We start from the raw sequence: 22,317 nt of genomic DNA, 5'->3' as shown, positions 1-22,317 counted from the left end.
TTTAATAAGCATTGGTTAATAAAGGAATACACAGCAGCACCCAGAGCCAACTTCAGTAACGCCAAGGGTTCCTATCCTAGGAAAGGGGTGTCTTGATGAGCACACATCTAATGCCATTGATAAAATCCAATTCATACCAATGTTAATGCATCTGCCTCGATGCCTCTGTGTCTGATGGGATAAGTATCAAAGGAACTCTTCATTTTTGGAAACCTTGTAAACATAGCTGTCTTCTTTGGAAAGGAAGAGTAATTGTTATGGTACATTAGAACTTTCTGAGCCAGTGACACCTTGTGAACAGAAAACTACTAGAGTGTATGAAGTGAGAAACCAAAACCCATCCACTTTTATCGGGAAGTTCAGCCCCAGTTTGGAGGAGAACAAAGGATCATGGTTTCCTTTGCCTCAAAGGGTTCACTTTTGCCAGTGATTTTCTTTTCAGCTGATAGTGGCTTTTGGTTACCAGTGCTTATCCTTCCATCTTCTGTCTGCTTCCCAGCTGTTTAAAGCTTCTATTGGCCACTGCCATTATCTCAATTTTAATTTGGTCACTAGATACCAGGCCTTTACAGAGACAACACAACTGCATGATTTTTTGCTCTTTTGGCCTCTTCTTTTCTAATTCAGGGGAAGGCATTGGCAACAAAGAACCAAAGATACTGTCACATTATTGAGGAGCAGCCTTGGACGTTCAACAGAATCCTCCCTAAGCAACAAAGAGCCCTTGTTGGCTTGCTTATCTTTGGTCCAGAATACCTATAGAATGACGAGAACTGCAAAGAGACTTTGTATGTTTGAAGTTAAAAAAAATTAAAAAGAGCTGGATATAATCTCTAATGCAGAATTTCCCTCATTGTTTTTAGGGGAAAAAAAAGATCAAAAGAATAATCTTGAAAGACTTATGCTCCTTTTCTCATGTCATTTCAGTAAAGGGAACTGAGTAAACTGCACTAGTAATTATTAACCAACTGATTCTGAACACTGATTTTCAAACGATTGTTTGCAATTTTATTATTGCTTTTATTAGGGCATTGGTAAGTGTATCTCTTTCTTCTCCCATATTTAAGATTGGAAACTAAAATTTTGCTCAACAAAGTGTGCTTTCCTATGCAACTGAAGTTATAACAGAGAGGAGGCAAATTTAGGCTTGAGGTCAGGGGAATATATATTTTTTTAAAGTTAGAGGTAGCAAAAGGCAGAATTGTTGGCCTCTGAATGAAGAGGGTTCCCACCTGTTCAATATGTTCCAAAAGGGATTGTTTTTTGGATATTAGTTGGATATAGGTAGAAGTCCCTTCTAACTCTGAAAATCTGTGATTTGGTAATATTATATGTACACATGTATACCTATTCCACAGGCTATTTTTCTCAAATCCACATGGCATCAAGACATGGATTGAAGTCCAAGTATATATTTAAATATGAAAGCATGAAATGGATTATAAACAAATTCAAAACTTAAATTATTAAATTCTGAATAAAATTATATTTAATAAAAATTTGAATAAGTACTCACAAATTTGACAAAGTATTTCTGGCATCATCTCAAACCTTTTGTCTAAACTTAGAAATACTCTAAGTCATCACGGCATCAACTGAATGGTCCGTTAGGGTTCATTGGTATTTCAGCAACATGCATTTAGCACTTACGTGCATTTAGCCAGGCACTGTGTTAAATGCTTTACAAATATCATCTCATTTGAACCTCAAAGTTTGTTGTTGTTGTTCCCTTTTTATAATGGAGGAAATTGAGGGAAATAGATTTATGTGACTTGTCCAGGATCACAGAGCTATTAAGTGTCTAAGACTGATTTGAACTTAGCTCTTCTTGACTCTAAGCCTAATGCTCTATCCATTCTCAATCCCTTTAGCTATCCTTTCCACATCACAACTTTCCTCATTGTGATTTTGATATATCATTGACCTGCATAAGAAGTTACACGGGAATTTTTGGGAGTTTTGTGAAAGCCACAGATGACACATGAAGGCCAGCAGATAACAAAGAAAAAGTTTAGAAACTCAGAAATGCATAAAATATATGTATAGTATTGTATAATATAATATCTTTAATACTGTGAACATCTCGTTAAAGAAAAAGTAAAAATTCAGACTTCCCTGGTATGAAAGGAGGGCCAAAAATTTTTATGCGGATTTTACAGATCATGGGGGCACTATGCCCTAAACCTCGTGTTGTGGAAAGGATAACTGTATATCAATATCTATCAATAGAACTTGACATCAATCTCATGAAAATGTCCTTTGAGCAAATTGTGTATGGCAGAGACCACCAACCTCTTAGCTGGGGTGGGGGGAGTTTACTTTTCATTTCTTGTTGCGTGGAGACCACTACAGACTGGGATTCAGATGCAGATAGAAAAAGGATCTGTTGCTAAATATGATACTCTCCTTTTAGAAATCCTGGAAGTGTCAAATGTTTATTTTCACAATCAGAAACCCTGAAAGAGTAAGGATTGGTGGTAGGGTGGGGAATTAGGGAAGGTGGAAAGAGAATTATTCCCTTGGTGTTCAGTTTATTTGGCTGAATTCCAGGAGGTAGGTGCTAGTATCTTGACATTAGCTCAGGATAGTAACTCAGGCTATTAATTAATGTCAGGGGGGTCTGAGGTGGATCATAATCACTTATAGGCCACTCCTCAGCCTACTACTCCACTTCTTCCTGTATTTGGTCTCATTCTGAATTCTAGGATAAATCTAGGGGCATGTTTAGATATTTCCTCATTAATTACTAAATTATAACACATCTACCATTAATTAATTAGCTTGGTGCTCCCACCCCAGTTTATTAAATGTTTATTTAATAAATTCCAGACATGGAATAAGCAGTTGCTCATACCTCTCTTGATATCAATACACCTGACCTAAGACTAAATAAATATTGAAGTTCCTGGATATAATATTTATTAACAATGTAATAAATAATAACATAAAGACATAAATAATTATTTACAATGTTTTACTGATGAAAATGACCGTAGCCAGAGTCACCTCTACCTATCACCATAACTGCAGATGATTTCTGGAGACATAATTCTGCCATTCAGTTTACTCAAGGTACCAAGCAAGATTTTCCCCAAGAACTTTCTTTATCTTCTTTTAAAGATAATAGTTTCATCAGGAACACAAGTTTCCTTTATCTTCTTTCTTTATCTTTTCTATAGTTTCTTTCAAGTCATACCTCTTGTCCCTCCTTAGACTAATTTCTCATTAAATTTCATTTATAAAGTTTTGTCATAAAATATCAATTAACACAGATCTCTCCAAAGTATTTCGTAACTTCTTGCTCACTGTTTTGTCCACAGTTTCTCTCAAACCATCTCCACTAACTCTCTCCTTAGTTTCTCAGAAATAGACAACCTCTATTGCTGAATCTTAAACGTCCCACTTTGCCCTTACAGTTACATAGGTATAGCCTCTATAGAACACGCCTTTGAAATGGGAGTTAGACCTGTTAGGTGTTTATTTTAATAAAGCACTATTAGCAATATGGGGTAAAGTTTACAAAGTCTTGATTCACAAGAACCCTATGAAGTGGGCAGTGCAAGAGTTAGTTCTCCCATTTTATAGATGAGGAAACTGAGGTTCAATGAGGTTAAATGACTTGCCCGTGTAAATACAGTTGGTAAATATCAGAACAGGAATTTGAACCTGTTTCTTGATTCCAACCAAATCTAATGTGATTTCTATTATATTATGCTGTCTTTCTCATCTTTATGATTTTGACAGGTGGTCTCTGAAAATTGATACATATACCTTTGGGTCCCAATCTCTCAACTTTCTTTTTTCCTTCACTTGTTTGAGTGAGCGTACATAGCAGTTATTACATGAAATTCAGCAAGCATTTATTAAATGCTTGCTATGTGCAAAGAGCTATATCGAGCACCAAGAATACAAAGACTAAACCAAAAAATGTGACTTCATCATCTATTGGGGAGGGGAGAGACATGCCTTTCAGAGTATAAGTAAGTTTAATTGGAGGAGGAAGAGAGCACTGAAAACATATCAAGAAAGGTTTCCTTCCTAGGAAAGTAACACTTAGGTGGAACTTCAAAGGATGCTAAAGATTCTATGAGTACCTCTCTCTCTCATGTACATATGATATATCTACACCTGAAAAATACAATTATTTATATAACACATGGTAAAATAGGCTTACTATATTTAAATAATATTTATACATTGATATTTAAATATATCATATTTCTATTAAAATCATAGTTGAATAATATGCATATACGCATATATATTCAAACCTATGATTTCACTGGCAGAGACAATTCCTGGTAAGGACACTCCTTTGGCCAATGCAGACACAAATATCTTTGAAACTTAAGAGTCTTCCAGACTTTCCTGAAGTTCTCTTTTCTGGGGTTTAAGTGACTTGCCCAGGGTCATGCGGCTGGTCAGAGGTGAGACTTGAACTCATGCCTTTTTGACTCCAAGATCCATTCTCTATCCACTATGGCGTGGTGCCTTTTATTAATATTAGCATATTAATAATAAATTAATTCATTAATTAATTTCATAAATTCATTTACGTATGCCTCAAAACTGATGAACTTAGTCATAGGTTGTAGAAGAGAATGAATCAACTCCTTCATTTTACAAATCAGTAAAACTGAGACCAGGTAATGAAGTAACAATGGATTTAGAATCCTAATTTGGTCACTTCTTACCTGTGTGACCTTGAGAAAGTTCCTTCACCCCTCTGGGCCTTGGTTTTCTCATCTGTCTAATGAGGAGATTAGACTAGACAATATCTAAGGTTTCTTGCGGCTCTAAATCCCATGATCCTAGTGGTGGATCAACTCTGAATAGGCAAATTCAACATTTAAGCGATCTCACGAGTTGAAATTGATCCCAAATGGCCGTGTTATTTCAATTATACTTACAGGGATTGAAGACTTCTCAAATTCTGGAGAGCCTCTGAAGGGACCTGTCTTAGCTGATTATTCTGCAGCATACTGGTGTGAAAAAACAAAACAAAACAGAAGTACACTGTTAAAGTAAATAGCAAAGGAAGTGATGTTACTGAAAGAACGCACTGAAATTTATCCGCAGCTGAACAGAGAGAATAATGTTGGCAACATGAAGATGCTATTTATTTGTTAAACTGGGGTCCTGTTTGTTAATAAGCTTAATAAACTGAAATCTTATGTTGTGATAACAAATGTTAACACAATTAAATTCACTGAACTTTTATCAAGAATCTACTTCCAGTCACAGTTCTGGGTACTGGGGATAAGGACAACAATGAAAAATCCCTGCTCTCAAGGAACTTATATTCTATTGGGGGAAAGTATAACATAGATAAGTAAATATCAAGTAATTCAAAGAGGGGTTCTTTGAATCATAAATGAAGGCTCACGAAAGACTTCCTGGGAGAGACCCTGGAAAGAGGCAAGGAGTCTTTTGTGAGGAGGTGAAAAAAGCAAGTTATTCTAAGAATGGGGTTTAGCCTATGCAAAGACATGGAGATAGTAGATGTCTTTTTGAGTCTGAGGAATAGCTAGTAGGCAGGGCCAGCTCCACGTTGGTAGGAGGCATAACAGAGAATGTAGGACCTGGCGGCAGTAAGATCTGGTTTTGAATCTTGCTTGGGCAAGTCATTTAACCTCTCCTAGCCTTAATTTCCTTATCTATAAAATGGGGATTAACACCTACCACAAAAGATTGGTGTGAGGATAAAATTACATACGTATGTGTATGTGTGTGTACATTTCTTCTTTTTTTTTCTTTTTTCTTTCTCTCTCTCAATCTCTCTCTGTCTCTGTCTGTCTCTGTCTCTCTGTCTTTGTGTCTCTGCTTTTCTGCCTGCCTGTCTGTCTCTGTCTGTTGTCTCTGACTCTGTCTCTGTCTGTCCGTCTCTCTTTCTGTCTGTCTGTCTGTCTGTCTCTCTTTCTTTCTCTTAAAATGCTAGTTGCTGTTATTATCAGGCCAGTTTGGCTGGAACCTAAAGAGTGAGTGAAGGGGAGGAGTAGAAAGGTAAGTGACAGCCAGATTGTGAAGGTCTTTGAATGACAGGCTGAGGAGTTCTCATTCTACCTTCTCTTAGAGACTCTTCAGAGCCACTATCAGTATTTCTGCATGGAAGTGACACAGTCAGGGCTGTGACCAAGGAACATTAGTTTAGCAGCTTGTGTGGAGGATGAATTAGAGTGAACCATTTAAGGATGTTTGTCAGTACCAGAACCTAGTAAGTTGCGGGGTTGGGGGAATGGAATTAAAAATCTTGTGAAGTCAAATGCATTATTATCCAGTGGTCAACGTACTCATTAAGGACTTTAATGGAGCCTGGAACAGTTAGGTTCAAACAAAGCAATATTTAGAAGCGACACTAGAAATGTGAGTCAGAACCCAAATGTGTGCATTAGGTTCTTCCTAGCTGCAGAAACTAAGACCTGTCGATATGCTTGATCTGACCAATGCCGACACTTAACAGGCCAACACAAAGTGCAGCTTGAATTTCCCTTACGTCACCTTGCACTTGTTGATTCCTCATTAAGATATGGTATGACCTTCTTCCTAAAGTGATTACCAAGTTGTGGGGAGTGTGGAGCTTGGGTTATGAATGACAGCATTTTAAATGATTGCTCATTCTTCATACAATCATCCAATAAGATAAAATTAATAGAAATAAATACAAAATTGTATAATTGGTTCCCAGAATCTATTGCTCAGGTACAAGATGGGGAAAGGGATGGTCCCAAATAAGTTTGTCTGAAAAAGTTCTTGAGGGTTTGAGTGGATTGTAAGGTCAACGTATGTCAGTTGTATGCTTAGGTCGCATTCAGAGAGGCATATTTGCCAGAAATGAGGAGGTGATAATTTTGCTATATACGTCAGTGGACAGACCACATCTGGGATATTCTTTTTGTTTCTAGGCACCACAGATTAAGAAGGATATGGATTAGCTGGAAAAGGACCAGAGGTAGGCAACCAGGATGGTGAAGGAATTCAAATCCATATCAGATGAGAATGAGATGAAGGAAAGAGGGATTTTTAGACTGGAGAAGGGAAGACTCTGGGAGGGTGAAGTGGTTGTTCTCCAGCACTTAAAAGACTATCCCAGGGATGAGATATTAGACTGTTTCTGCTTGTCTTCAGAGGGCAAGGCAACAGGTACAAATTGAAAAGGAGCAAATTTAGGCTTGTTGTATGGGGAAAGAAGTCCTTTGTTAACAGGACCCTTGGGCATCCCTAAGACCCTTTCAGGCTGTCCACAATGTCACATTTTTTGCATAATAATGCAATGTTTTAATTTATAATGTGGTAAATATCAATAGATATAACCCATATAGACAAAAGTTCTTTGGGAAGTCCTCCATAATTTTTAAGGAGTCCTGAGACAAAAAACGGTTTGAGATACACTCCTCTGGAAGCAGGGGGTCTTCGCTGGGGATATTCAAATAAAAGCTAGATGATCATTTGTTGGGGATGTTATATTAAAGATTCTTTTTTTGGGTATGGGTTGGACTAGATGCTCAGAGGTCTCTTTCGACTCTGAAATTCAATAATTATATGTAATTGAGTCGAATATCAGTAAGTTGAAGGAAATGGGTATACAGAGGTAACCTTCTTTATAGCTTTATTTCCCCCCCTCCCATTTCGGCCTCTACATAAACCTGGTCTCTGAGAATGAATTATATTTAGGGCTTTAATAATGAAAAATAAACATGTAATCCAGGTTTAGTAGTTTTCTTCTGTTCCTCATAAACAGCATTTTCCTATCTCTCTGATTTTGCACAGAATATGCCTGGAATGCACTCTTTCTTACCTCCACATTTTAGCATCCCTAATTTCCTTCAAAGTTCAGCTCATTACTTTCTACATAAAGCCTCCCTTTCCCCATCTTGTATTTATGCATTTATTTTGTATGTACCTAACTAGGTATATGGTAAAATGTAAGCTCCTTGAGGACAGCACTGTTTCATTTTTATCATTGTATTCCTACTGCCTGGAATATGGAAGGTGTTTAATAAATACTTGTCAGGTGATTGATTTATCACCCTAACCCTAACTCCATGTGCTGAGATTCTATTTCCAAGTAATTTTTTCTGACAAGCCCCCAAATCTATGGCATCAAATTTATTATTTAAATCCTAATCCTATGCTAAGATAATTGTTTTAAATGTGTGGGTTTTTTTTTTTGCATTTATCTTTCCAAAAGGTGGAGCAAAAGTGATTTAACTCCAACTTATACTTATAAGTCTTCAGCAATCATTGGCAGCAATTAACTGGAAAATTCTGCTTCTGCTTAAGGTATTTCGACTGGAGAAAACAAAAAGATTTTTACAGCACTTTGGAGTACAATGAAAAAAATTTTTCACAATAGCTAATGGTTTCTTTTAAAAAGTGATTCTGAAATGACTGCTTTGAATATAAACAGATTAGGCTATTAACTAAATATGGATCTTGGTCTTTATAAATTTATTTTTCTCACCCACACTGGCATAAGAAAATAAAAAGAAACACTTTCTCTGAAAGTAAAGGATCATTTCATATTTCCATAATTCCTCTCACTTTAGGACCTCTCAAGCCCTTTATAAACATTAGTTAATTCATATAGCATCCCTCTGCTGCAGTAACTGGACAATTATTTATAACCCCTTTTATTAATGTGTGCATATATATGTGTATGTATGTGTGTGTATGTATCCACACACATGATTTGATAAAGATGGAGCAGAAACAGAGATGAAGTTACTTATTAAAAGGCCACATAATGACTCTGAAACTCTGGGAGAAAAAAAAAAACAACCCTCCATTCTTAGCAAATTCCAGCAAACAAGAAGAATCAAAATCTGCCCCTGTGTTTCAATGCCCAGGAATTCCCAGGGGCCGCCTAAGTCTGAATCTACAGAGCTACTTATATAATTCTATCCCCAGCACAGCCCTACTGCTCACCACCATGGAGGCTTTGTTTTGGTCCAGGAAGGGCAGGCAGGCAAATCATTTCTTGCCTGAATGGATTGGTCTTTTTCACAACAAGAATTTGCAACCTCACAGGAATAACACGGTTCAGGAGGTGATGGAAAAATGCCATTGCATTGGGCTTTGAGCAGCCTGGAGCCAAGTCCTTATTCTTGAAAGGACAGTCTGTACAATTATCTGAGATGTTCTTCACTCTCCATAGTGAACTTTTACAGGATTTTGGATGAAAAGCTTACTTGGCCAAAATGGGGGTATTGCTCTTATTAAGCATTTCAAATATTGGGCCCAATTCTTTTCCCTGCATTTCTCTTCCTAACTTCTCAATACTCCTTTCTCTATTCTTTTCCCATGCTCCCTTTGATGATGCTGGTCTGTCGCTCAACCCCTCAGTCTCTCATCTTCAAAATGGAACTAATACTTACATTATCTACCCCACGGAAGTTGTAAGGAAGTTGTTGTATAAACTTTAAAGAACTATACAAATGCTAATTAACATTTATAATAATATTGTACAAAATACCAGTTATCATTTATAATAATAATAACATCAGTTGCTGTGTTCATATAGAGATTAACAAAGGGGGGGAAGTGGAAAAGAAATATATATTAATTATTATTAAATATAATTTATAATTTTAATTAATTTATATAAATTATATGCTATATTATAAATTATATATTACACATTACTATATGCTAATTTATGTTATAATTAAATATAAGTTAACTATTATTATTAAGCATAGAGTATTCATTTGAAGTAATCTTATAATTCCTGGCTATTATAGGAGGTGTCCCAAAAGTCTTATTGCACTATGATTTTTGGGACATCTTGTAATTTGTGAGAGGTTGCAAGGTATAATACAGAGGTATCAAACAATGTTAGGGCCAGCAATACTCTCAAGTGCTGCCTGAACCAAATTAAGATGTAATTGGGAAAAAGTCAAAATAAAAAAACATACAATAAAACATACGTAATATTACAATTTAAAACTAAGTCAATATGCCTGGCTTGCAGGGTTCCTTATGTGTATTTGAGTTTGGCACCATTGGTGTCTAGAAGGCTGGCTCTGGATTCAGGAAAACCTGGGTTCAAGTCTTACATCTCATATGCTGGCTGTGCAATCATGGACAGATCGATTAAATTTTCAAGGCTCCCAGACAACTCTTTTAATTATAAAAGAATTGTTGATCTATATTGGTGGAGGACATTTCTACACAGGGAGTTGTCCATACTGATGAAATCACAGATCTGAAGATACATATAAACTTATCCTGATCAGTCTCATCTCTGATGGCACTTTATAACAATCATAGACAAAACAGAAACATTTCCAAAATAGGATTTGAAAATCCATCTTTAAAAAGCATGTCTATATCAAAGGTTCTTTACTAGAGGTCAAAGAATTGGGGGACAGATTTGAGGGGGTCCATGAATGGGAAAAAATCATGTCTCTTTTTTACTAAACTTTGATTTCCTTTGTAATTCTATGTATTTTGTTTTATGTATTTAAGGTATTTTCCTGAGAGGGGTCCATGGGCTTCATCATCCTGCAGAAAGGGGTCTATAAGTCTTTATTTTGGCAGAGTAAAGACTTGTGGAAGTAACTGGTGGCATTCCCCTCCTGAAGAAAAGGGGGAGAGAATATTATGAGCTTAGAGTTATCCAGTTGGCCTATCAAATTCATCAGAAAAGAATGTAGGTGGTGTAGTGGATAGGACTCTGGGCCTGGAATCACAAAGACTCAAATTCAACCTCAGACACGTACTAGGCATATGACTTTGGGCAAGTCACTTAATTTAACTGCACTAATTTGACAATTTCCTCAACTGTCAAATGGATATAAGAATAACACCTACCTCCTAGGATTTGTTGTGAAAGATCAAATGAGATGATATTTGTAAAGCACTTTGAAAATCTTAAAGCTCTGTATAAATGCTTGCTATGATTAAAAGTATTGAATACTCAATCACTTTGTGTAGATACAAACTAACTTGTCAATAAAAAATAGGTTTCTTACTTTGGAGTACATAGGAAAGAGGTGTTAAAGCAATATATTGTTTCTGCTGGAATATCACATGTTTGGTACTGGTGAAAGGACATAGGAAGATAAATTAGTTAGGGTCCTTACTTTCAAAGAGATCATTCCTAGGCAATTCTCAAAAAAAGTAGCCAATGGGTTGTGTGTGTGTGCTTTCAAATGGAACCAGATCAAATGTGATGCACAGAAGAGTGATGATGATTAGGGAATAATATTAAAGTGCCTTCTTGGGGCATTAGACAATCAGGTTGAAGTTTCCTTTAAAAACTTTGTTTAGTATGCAACATATACTTCACTGACTCATGTCCCTAGTCCTAAAGAGTGTTATCCCACTCACTTTTGGAACTCCTACCCTAAGGCTCAGTCCAATTGATTGGTGACTGAGTGCAAACTAGCCCACTTAGCCCACTCCATCCCCTGAATGGCGGCAGATCAGGTACCAGACCATGTTTCATCTCTACATTCCATCTAGCCACCATCTTGCCATCTGCTTGCCCCTGCTGAGGCACTCCTCCCACCCTCACTCCTCACTTATCCATCCCTTGTTCTCACAGCAATTAAAACAAGAGTACCATTACTTTGGAGGGATAGCTACATAGCACAATAGATAGAGCACTGGGCTTAGAATCAGGAAGACTCATCTTCATGAGTTCAAATCTGGCCTCAGACACTTACTAGCTGGGCAAGTCACTTAACACTGTTTTCCTCAGTTTCTCATCTGTAAAATGAATTGGAGAAGGAAATAACAAACCACTCCAGTATTTTTGCCAAGAAAACCCCAAATGGGGTCACAAAGAGTTGGACATGATTGAACAACAACTGTTTCTTTTGGAAAGAGATTATCTATTCCTTGACCTTCACCTTCCTATAAGCTTTGTGTTCCCTTATTAGACTATAAGCTCTTTGAGGGCAAGAGATATTTTTTTATTTTAAAAATTGTATGTCCAGTGCTTCGCCCGGTGCCTGGCACATAGTAAACACTTAATATATGCTTTTTATGAATTCATTGATATAGAACATAGGTGTACATAACTCAAAATGAAACCTAGTAGAATGTAAGCTCCTTGAGGGCAGGGACTTTTTTTTTTTGTCTTTGCAAGGGATTTCCAAGAGACTGCAGATCCTTTGGCATATTAGAGCGTAGCCCAATTCTTAGCATAATGCCTTCCTCATGCTATGCCTTTATTAAATTCTTGTTGAATTGAACTGCATTGATGAAGAGAAAGATGAATGACTCTCAGATACACACACATACACACAAACACACTCCATCTGAATAATTCATATGACAGAGGTAGCTATTTTGCTAGCCTAAATAGATAATTTTGGCATAAGAGTTCAGATTTTTTCCCCCCAACCCTCCAGTTATTTCTATACCAGCAATTATATAGACTCGGTCTGTTAGTACTGAATAAATATTTTGTTAAACGAGCTCAAACACGGAGGGCAGCATAATGAATTTAGTTACTATTTAATAAGCTTTCAAAACATAGATTAGGAGAATGATCAGTTTATTTTTTAAAAGTTCCCTCACTTTTATTGTATCATCTATATTTACACAATGCCAAACAGAAATAAGTCACTTATCTAGATTGTTTCAAATATCTAATTGATTGGTGTCATGGAGATGGTTGGTAATGGACACAGCTGCCAAAATAATCTTTGTAGAACACAAGTTTGATTATGTCACTCCACTTTATGAGAAACATCAATGGCTCCCTATTGCTGTTAGGGTAAAATGCAAATTTTTCATTGTGACCTTTAAAACCCCTCACAATCTGACTCCAGTCTACTTTTCTTGGTTCATTTCTCATTCTACCCTCCACCAGCTCTACTTTCTATTAAAACTGTCTACCCCATATTGATCATACCATCTCTCACCTCCAGGCTTTTGTACAGTTGTTCTCCATACCTCCAACTCCCTCTTCATCTCTTCCTTTTAGGATTACAAGCTTCCTTCAAGTTTTAGTTGCTCAAAGGAACTAAACCTTTAGTTCCCTAGTTTTCTTAGTTTCCTAAGGAAAGCCTTCCCCAATTCCTTTAGTCGTTTATGCCCCACTCCTTTAGATTAACACATACATGCCTACCCTTTTATATGCTCTATCACCCCTTCTAGAATATAAGCTTCTTGAGGGCAGGAGCTGTTTTTCATTTTTGTCTTTATATCCCCAGTGCCTTGTACAATGTCCTGCACATAGTAAGCACTTAATAAATTCTTGTTGATCGATAGCTAGGTGGTGCAGTGGACAGAGTGCTGGCCCTGGAGTCAGGAGGACTTGAGTTCAAATCTGACCTCAGACCAGACACTTGACACTTCCTAGCTATGTGACCTTGGGCAAGTCACTTAACCTCAATTGCCTAAATAAATAAATAAATGCTTGTTGTATTGGATTTCATCACCAGAATAATGATGAGGTCTGGAAAATTGCAATTCAAACTGCCTATATGGCACCAAAACAACTAATTAAAACAACAACAACAACAAACAACTGAGTCATCTACAGAGACCAAAAACTATTTGCTTTCCTGAATTCGACTAAAGAAAATATTTGTGTTCAAAATCATTTTGTGTGGAAATAAGAGCTAAGCCTATTTAAATGCAATATACTGTGCCTAAATGTTCCTCTCTGTAAGTTAAACATTGTAAGAAAGGAAAAACAATAGAAAATGCCCTCTGAGGCTAAGTGACGTTTAAAGTCAGTACCAGATTAATTTCAATTTGTATTCTCACGCTTACTTACCCAGAGGACCTCCCCCTGCCCCAAAGAGCTAACTAACTTGAAAGTGAATGGGAGATAAGAAAAGTTGAGAAAATGTATCCTCTCCCTCTTTGCAGAAGTGAGATATTATGAGAGAACAAATTTGCTCACATTCGTGTAGCAAGCAGGTTAACTAAGCCAGGAGGAGAATCTTAAGTTTCCTTATGTTTAAAGGCAAGAGATTTATTTATTTTTTTTCCTCCACAACACAACATGTGGCCTTGTACAGACCCATTTTTGAACTGAGGGATGTCTGTGAGACCCTGATCTTTGTTCCCCTCCCCCCCCAACAAACATTAGGTTTTATTATTGCTGCCTTCTGGCACTAGGGGTCTGATGCTATGCATCTTTCTCTGTCCTCCTTGTCTGTTTATTCATTTTCATTTCAATGCTCCAAAGAAGAAATTGATGATTGAGGATGCAGTTACCGATGCAGAGTGACAACTGAACTCCCCTTAAAACCAGATGGTCATGTCTGGATTTTTTATTTGGTTTTAAGACAGATTGTACACCCTGGAACACCACTGGAACCATTAACCATATGTCCTCGAAATCTGCAAACAACAAAGCATCTTGAATTTCTGTAATCATTATGTTTCTGAGTCCTGTGGGGCTGGGCCCCTTTGTAACAGTCCGGATGCAAACGGGCCAAACATTCAATCACCTTTGAGAGTTCATTGAGAGGGCAAATGATGGTATAATGGAGGGATAGGAACGAATAACCCATGAATGAAGAAAATGTCTTACAAGTCCAAAAATGGTGGGATATTGCCTCTATTGTCAGTCAACAAGAATTTATCAAGCATTAGATGCCAAGAGCTGTCAGACATAGTTCACGTGTTGAGTTTGTTGAACTCCCCCACTTCCTTTAAAAAAATTCTTTCTTACAGTGGATGGTTTCCTGAAGAGGGTATGGAGGAGGAATGTATTCAGAAATGAAAATGATGTAGAAACAAAAGATATCTATGAACAAGATAAATTAAAAAATAAAGGCAGCAGGAGAGATGAGAAGCTCAGGGATTCTAACACCTAGTAAAATGTGAGCTCCTTGAGAGCTGAGACTGTTTGACTTTTCTATTTGTATCCCCAACACTTAATGCAGGGCTTTGCACATAATAAGTGATTAATAAATGCTTTATTCATTCATTCATTCCCGTAAACAAAGTTTTCTTTAATATAGATGTGGCATGTGGACATGGAATCATAGATCAAGAGCTAAAAAAGGACTTCTCATGAAGCAATAAGCATTTATATAGCACCTACTATGTGCCAAGCACTGGGTCACACAACTATTAAGAGTCTGAGGTCAGATTTGAACTTAGGTCTTCCTGACTCTAGGCACAATGCTGTTATTCACTGTACCACCAATTGCCTCTAGTAAGGCTGAGGGATAGGGATAAGGGATAGAGGGGTGATAGAGGGAATTCCTGGGTGAGAAAACTCTCTTTACTAATGCAAGTTGTCACCTGATGTGCAATTTCTTCATGTTCTTGTTCGGTTGTTTTCAGTCATGTCTGACTCTTCCTGACCTCATTTGGGGTTTTCTTGGCATAGGTACTGGAGTGGATTGCCATTTCCTTCTCCAACTCATTTTATAGATGAGGAAACTGAGGCAAACAGGATTAAGTGACTTGCCCAGGGTCATACGGCTAGTAATGTCTGAGGCTATAAGACCTCAGGAAGATGACTCTGCCTGACTCCAGACCTGGAGCTCTATCCATTGTGCCACCTAGCTACCTCTGTGCAATTTATAGTCTTAGATAATTACCGAGAACACTGAGAGTTTGACATTTACCTAGGGTCACACAACCAGTACTTGGCAAAGACGGACCTTGAACCCAGGTATTCCTGACTCTGAGGGTGCCTCACTAACCTCCACTAGGACATGCTAAATCATTGGGAAATCTGCAATTCTGGAACCCAGGATCAAGGCCACGTGGAGAATGTTCCTTGATATTTATGTCCTTTTGATACGGTTGGTGGAGACCAGGAAAACTACTCCAAATATGTAATTAGTCTATTATCAAATAACATTAGGGAGACAGTAATCCAATAATTTCTCAAAATGCTTAAAGCCTCTCTTCATTTTTCATCATCATGGCAACCTCAAAGAACTCTTCCTTTGAGAAAATATTCTGAAAAGTTTAAGTTGTTGATAAACCAGATACTAATTGATTATTAGCTTACTTTGGAGGAAACACTAGTTCTAGCTCTCAACCGATGCTGGGCTTTGTGAGGGTGGTGGTGACATTTTTTTCTGTAAATAAATATAGAAAAGTGCAATGAAGTTTTATGGTACAGTGTATTTGGCCTCCAGATGTATTATATAATGTGGTCTAAACAGTTCATTAGAGGGATCCAAACTTTACAAGTTAATTAGCTCCCTGGAACACTTCAGGCTTGAAATCAGAAATAGATCAACATACATACTGCATAGTCTACTTACAGCACTTTAAGACGGAAAAGACCAGCGAATGCTCCCTCGGGGATGCCTGTCAGCCCATTTCCTGCGAGTCGCCTACAGGAATCAAAAGAGAGGGGAAGGGGGGATAGTCAATACATTTCTTTTCGTGTGGAATTAATTTCACCATTAACAAAAAAGCAACACAATTAGGTACAAACTACAGATGCCAGAAAAATTGTGGAGTTTTGTTTAGTTATTACGAATATTTTAAAGGAAAAAAAAATCCTGTACATTAACAAATTGTTGGCAGCTGGAATGCAAGAGGGGAAACACAGTTAATTACTAATTTCACTATAAATCAGCTTGATGACTTTCACTGTAGATCTAATTGTTGTTGTTTTGAATTCCAGGTGAGAGCTAGTACCATATAGTAAACTTCTAAAGTTGCCAATGGAAGAATGTGGCTGTCATTTATATATGTGTGTGTATGTATGTATATATGTATATACACACACAGATATGCATATACATATATATTCTGCTAGTGAAAGAATGTAGCTGCTCTCTCTCTCATCACACACACACACTCTAATATACATATACATATACATATACATATATATTATACACACATATCTGCCAGTAGAATAATGTGGCTACCATATATGTGTGTACACACAGGTACACACATATCTTTATATATCTGACAATGGAAGAATGTGGCACATATCTACACATGTACACACATGTATGTATGTATGTGTATATATAATACACACATATATATTTCTGCCAGTGGAAGAATGTAGCTGCTCTCTCTCTCTCTCATCATACACACACACACACACATACACATAATACACACGTATCTGCCAGTGGAATAATGTGGCCACCATATATGTGTGTACACACATGTACACACATATCTATATCTATATTTATATATCTGCCTGTGGAACAATGTGGCATATGTGTATGTCTGTATATATGTATGTCTATATGTGTGTATATGTGTACATATAAATGTATTATGGACTGATGATTTCATCAGTATGGGGGAGTTCCAGGCATGGAAACTCCTCCCACTGATCCAGATAAGCTACTCATTGATAAGTCAGTGTAACATTATATAGATGGAGTAGTAGAAGGGACCTCAGGGGTCACATAAGCCAGGTGTCAAACAGGTGAAACCCCCCACATGTCTAAATGCAGCTGAACCATATTAAAAAGTAGGTCAGATCTGTTTTTAACATGTTGATGTATTAATAAAAAAGAAACATAAACACCTGAGGCGTTCTAAGTCAATATGTAGCCTGAAAGGATTCTCAGGTATGGTTTAGTATCCCCTGTTTACATTTGAGTTTGATCCCATCTATCTGGGCAGCTAGGTGGTGCAGTGGATAGAGTGCCAGGAAAACCTGAGTTCAAATGTGGTCTTAGACACTTACTAGCTGTATGACCCTGAACAAGTCACTTCATCCTGATGGCCTCAGATTCCTCATCTGCAGAATGAGCTGGAGAAGGAAATGCCAAACTACTCTAGTATCTCCGTCAAGAAAATTCCAAATGGGGTCACAAAGAGTCAGACTTGACTGAAAAAAGTGAACAACAAAACCACTGATTTAGTCCAATCCCCTTAATTTACAAATGGTGAAACTGAAGACCAGAGAGGCAAAGTGCCTTTGTGTCCAAGGTCATGTAGGCAATCCATGGCAGAACCAAGATTGGAACCAAGGTTCTCTAATTCCAGACATGGTACTTTTTCCAGTTGCTGCATGTCTTAAAGTTGCCCAGGGCATTGAGAAGTTAAGTTTCTTGCCCATGGTCACTCATCTGGTATGTGTCAGAGGGCAGGATTTGAACCCAGGGTCTTTTCCTGATTCTGTCTGGAGAACATTTGGTCATATGTTCATGAAACTGGTGTGATGGCAGCCAAAGACAGTGTGGTGTAGTGGATAGGGGGCTGGATTTGGAATCAGAAAGTTGTTGTTCAGTTGCGTCTGACTCTTTGTGACCCTACTGGGGATTTTCTTGGCAGACACTGGAGTGGTTTGCCATTTCCTTCTCCAGCTCATTTTACAGATAAGGAAACTGAGGCAGACAGGTTAAGTGACTTGCGTAGGGTTACATAGCCAGTGTCTGAGGCCAGATTTGAACTAAAAAAGATGAGTCTTCTTGACTCCCAGCACTCTATCTGTCGCCACCTAGCTGCCCCTACATCAAGTCAACATGTAGTTCAGTTCACTAATTGACTCAAGTGATTTTGCAATTGAGGGTGTTGGATTTTTAGAAAAAAATGTCCACTAGGAAAAACCTTTCAAATAAATTCAAGAAACACTTAGTATTTCTTTTGAAAATAGCTTTCTTTTCCAATCATCTTCACTGGGCTTGTACTCTCCATCATGTTTTGATAGCTGACATGTTTGCCAAAATTTCCTTTCACTCTCAAATCTGGATTCATTTTTGCTAGGTCCTAAATGTTGTTTGTACCTTTGTTTTAAAGCTGAGTTCTGACTTTTGAAGCCTTGGATAGAATTCTTTTTGAGAAATAGAGAACAGCATTTAAAAAATCATATTTTGGCATTCTCCTGGATGTCTGGAGACATGCCACCTGAGCCTCAATCTCAGAGCCAAACAGAACAGTAATATGGAAGAGAGCTCTGATCAGTTGCTCCTCTGGGCCTTTGGAATCAATCTGAACATTTAATGGACTCCCTGGGCCACAGCAGGTCCCCTGGCTATACTAAATCTTATCTGTAAGTAGAGCTGTGAACATTCTGGAAAAGAAAATTAACAGGAAAAAATAAGAAAAAAAACCTCCCACCTTTTTTTGAGGAAAATATTTTTTCAAAACAGTAAGAATGGAAAGTTTGTAATCGTGATTATTTTTAGAATAATGGATCTGATGTTTGATAAGATATTCACATATCACTGCCTGGCCTCCTCTTTCCCAACATAATTTCTAAAAACTATACACTAGCTTTACATTTAGTAAAGCTATTTAACAGAAGCATTCATTCCACAGACGTTTATTAAGCACATATGTGTGTACAAATACTATGCTAGATAATAAGAAAATTTAAGATATCACCTCTGCCCTTACGAAAACAGTTTTAGCAGGGAGACAAGATGCCAACCAGATAACTGTAATGTATAATATTATATACAAAAGCTCTAAAACAAAGTACTATGTGAGATGAGAGGGAATATCATTACTCATGAAGGCAGGAATCAGACATAGCTTCATGGAGAGAGAAGGTGGCAAGCGAGTTGAGCATTAAATGCTAAGTTGGAATTCAGAAGCTAATGTTGGCAAAGTAGGGTTTTCCAAGCATAGGGAATAATTGAAGTAATAGCAAAGAGGAAAGCATAGGGCATGCACAAGGCACAGCTCAGAGTATTTCAATTTGAGTGGAGTGTGAAATGCATGAAGAGATTGGTGTGACATTGTGGAAAGCCTTGAATGACAGAAAAAAAACTTAACTTTTAGACAATAAAGAGTTTCTGAAGGTTATGGACCAGAGAATTGTATCAGATCACTTGAATTCCAAGCCTTCACTCTTTCAAAATGATCTCTAGGACTATACAATCAGATTCTGGGTCTGCAGCTTACTAACTGTTCAACTTTGGGTAAGCCATTTAATCTCTCTGGTCTCTGTTTCTTCATCTGTAAAATAAAGGTCAGATTAGGTTAGAAGATCTAAATAGACCTTGAAGGTGGATAGATTTCTGGGGGTTCTAAAATGGGAGAACATTGCATCTTTATTTTTACTAACATCTAACTGAAATTTAGCATTTCTTTCCATCATGGATATATGTAACAAAATCATCTCACACTTCAGCGAATTGACAAAGCGGTCCATGACACAAAAAAGGTTAAAAACTTCTTGAATAGGCCATCTCTTCCAGTTTGAAATCAATGAGTTAGTTGAGTTTAAGATTTTTAAATGATAAATTATTTAGAACATCAGATCCTTTGAATTCCTGAACTCTGGGTAAAATCAGCATAGTACGCCACCGAAATGGAGAAACAAGATGAATTCATACAGGGAACGTTTAATTTTCATAAAAGAAGGAAAGTTTTAATGGCTTCCCTGCTCGTGAACTTACTTTCACTGTCTTTTGATTTAGAGGTTGATAGATGTGCTACTGTCTTCCTCAAAATACTGGAAGGAGCGGACATAAACAGCAACATCCTTTTATTCTTGTGTAGGGGAATTGGTTTCTGAATACTCCCTCCCTCAACCCAGGATATAATCACAGAAAACAAAGAGCAGACATGTTATCTAACTGTATAAAGATGTGTATACCCTGTACCCCTTTGCTAAGTGTAAAGGAGTTTCCTTGATTGAATTGGCTGGATAATGATTGGTCGTGTCCCAGACAACCCCTTAAAAGGCTGAGTGTACCAGCCCTGCCATTAAGTCTGGATTGGGAGTAGCTTTGTGGAGTATGACATTTACATCTGTACTATAGGACAGGCCTGCGTAACATATGGCCCACTGGCAGTGCCTCCTTGGCCAGTCAGTGAAAAATGTAGGGTTCCCACTGTGCACTCCCTTGTTCGTCATGTGACCCGCAGCAACCAACCATCGTCAGTCTGTCTCTAGTCTAACCTATCTGTGGCCCAAAGAAGTTTAGCCTATTTTAATTCTGGCCCCTACCTACTGCCAAATGGTGCAGGTCTGCTGTAGGATGACGGCAGCAGATGGGAGGTGGGACAGTCTCTCCTCTCCACCTCAATTGGCCATGGTGTCATTCACCCAAAAGGAGACATTGCATCCAACAGAGAGCAGAGGCACACCATCTCATAAAAGCCATACAGTGGTAAAAATTTGGGGTTGGGAGTAGTTTTTAGGATTGTGACCTCTACCAGCAGAGAAAAAGCTGACCATGGACTCGAGAGAACTAACCCTGACAATTTTCAGGTGATCAGTGGAGAAGGGCAGGCCCTTAGGAGCCCAGCTGAGCAAACTACATGGGAAAGAAGTTGTATTCAGGAGAGAGCCATGTGAGTACTCCACAAGGAGAGAAAGGACATCAAGCCTGTTTAGTATCAGAAGCATGCATTATCTTGAAAACACATGCTCCTAAATGGGCATGTCACTACCATTGTACTCTGTGCCTACTCTTCGCATGGATGCTGCGTGTATCTGTGAGAGAGTGCACCCTAGATTTTATGGGCATCCTAGATAAATGTTCTTCCTATGCCATTTTAGCAAATACCTTTGCTTTGAGCCAATTGTGTCTACTGTCTATTAAAGATAAGTGCACCAATGGGTTCTCATGAATATGGACCCATGGTGTGCACTGAGAATTTTGGAGCAATAACCGCCCTTTGAGAACCCAACCCGTAAAGGGGAGTGCAAGCTGGGGAAGTAGCTCAGAGGGAGTGCTGCACTTGTAAAGATCAGAAACAAAGAGCTTTTTGACTTACTTGCTTAAAAGGTTTAAGAAACCAAGGAACAATAGCACAAGGATAGCATTAAAGATTTTGTATTTAGAAGGCAACTGGGACCTCTTTCCTGTTTGTGATCCACAAAGAAGCTTAAAAAACCATACTTCTTTATTGAACACTAAGTTTACACGTGTTTGGAAAGTTGTTCAGAGTTAACTGACCAGATGCCATTTGTGAATTTGCATATCCTGTAGCTTAGTGTTTTGGCAAGCTATTTATTAAACAGCATCTTCCTTCTTTCCTTTCTTTTCCTTCCTTCCTTCCTTCCTTCCTTCTTTCCTTCCTTCCTTTTTTCCTTCCTTCCTTCCTTCCTTTTTTCCTTCCTTTCTTCTTTCCTTTTTTCCTTCCTTCCTTCCTGAGGGTAGGGGGAAGACTAAGTTGAATTGAGTTGAATCATGGGAATCAGACAGTATTCAAAATATCTATAGAACAGAAGGAGCTATAAAACACCAAAAAAAGCAATTCATTCATGATGCAGATACTGTCTTCAAGAACCAAGAAGAAAATAATGAAGACCTGAATTCAAAGTCCTTGTTCTACTAGCTAGCATGGTCAACTGATTCAACCTATTTGGGCCTGATTTTATTTATCTGCAAAAGTAATTTTTTCAACAAATACTTTTTTTTTTTTTTAGGCAGTTGGGGTTAAGTGACTTGCCCAGGGTCACACAGCTAGTAAGTATCAAGTGTTTCGTCTGAGGCC

The 22,317-nt window shown here is 37.8% G+C and overlaps 1 protein-coding gene across 2 annotated transcripts in view; it reads right to left on the bottom strand.

The window, feature by feature from the left end:
* LGR5 (leucine rich repeat containing G protein-coupled receptor 5) overlaps positions 1-22,317 on the bottom strand; it is a 196,142-nt gene that overhangs the window by 70,476 nt on the left and 103,349 nt on the right. For both annotated transcript variants that reach the window (XM_027873041.1, XM_027873050.1), the window contains exons 3-4: positions 16,200-16,271; positions 4,911-4,982 (exon numbers count right to left, since the gene is read on the bottom strand). In XM_027873041.1, the coding sequence (XP_027728842.1) occupies positions 4,911-4,982; positions 16,200-16,271 (144 nt within the window). The remainder of the gene's footprint in view (positions 1-4,910; positions 4,983-16,199; positions 16,272-22,317) is intronic.

Source organism: Vombatus ursinus, unplaced genomic scaffold, assembly GCF_900497805.2.
Source record: "Vombatus ursinus unplaced genomic scaffold, bare-nosed wombat genome assembly UNPS02003292.1, whole genome shotgun sequence".
NCBI classification, from domain to species: domain Eukaryota; kingdom Metazoa; phylum Chordata; class Mammalia; order Diprotodontia; family Vombatidae; genus Vombatus; species Vombatus ursinus.
Note: the sequence above shows the minus strand (reverse complement) of the source record. Positions and strands in the feature narration are given on the sequence as shown.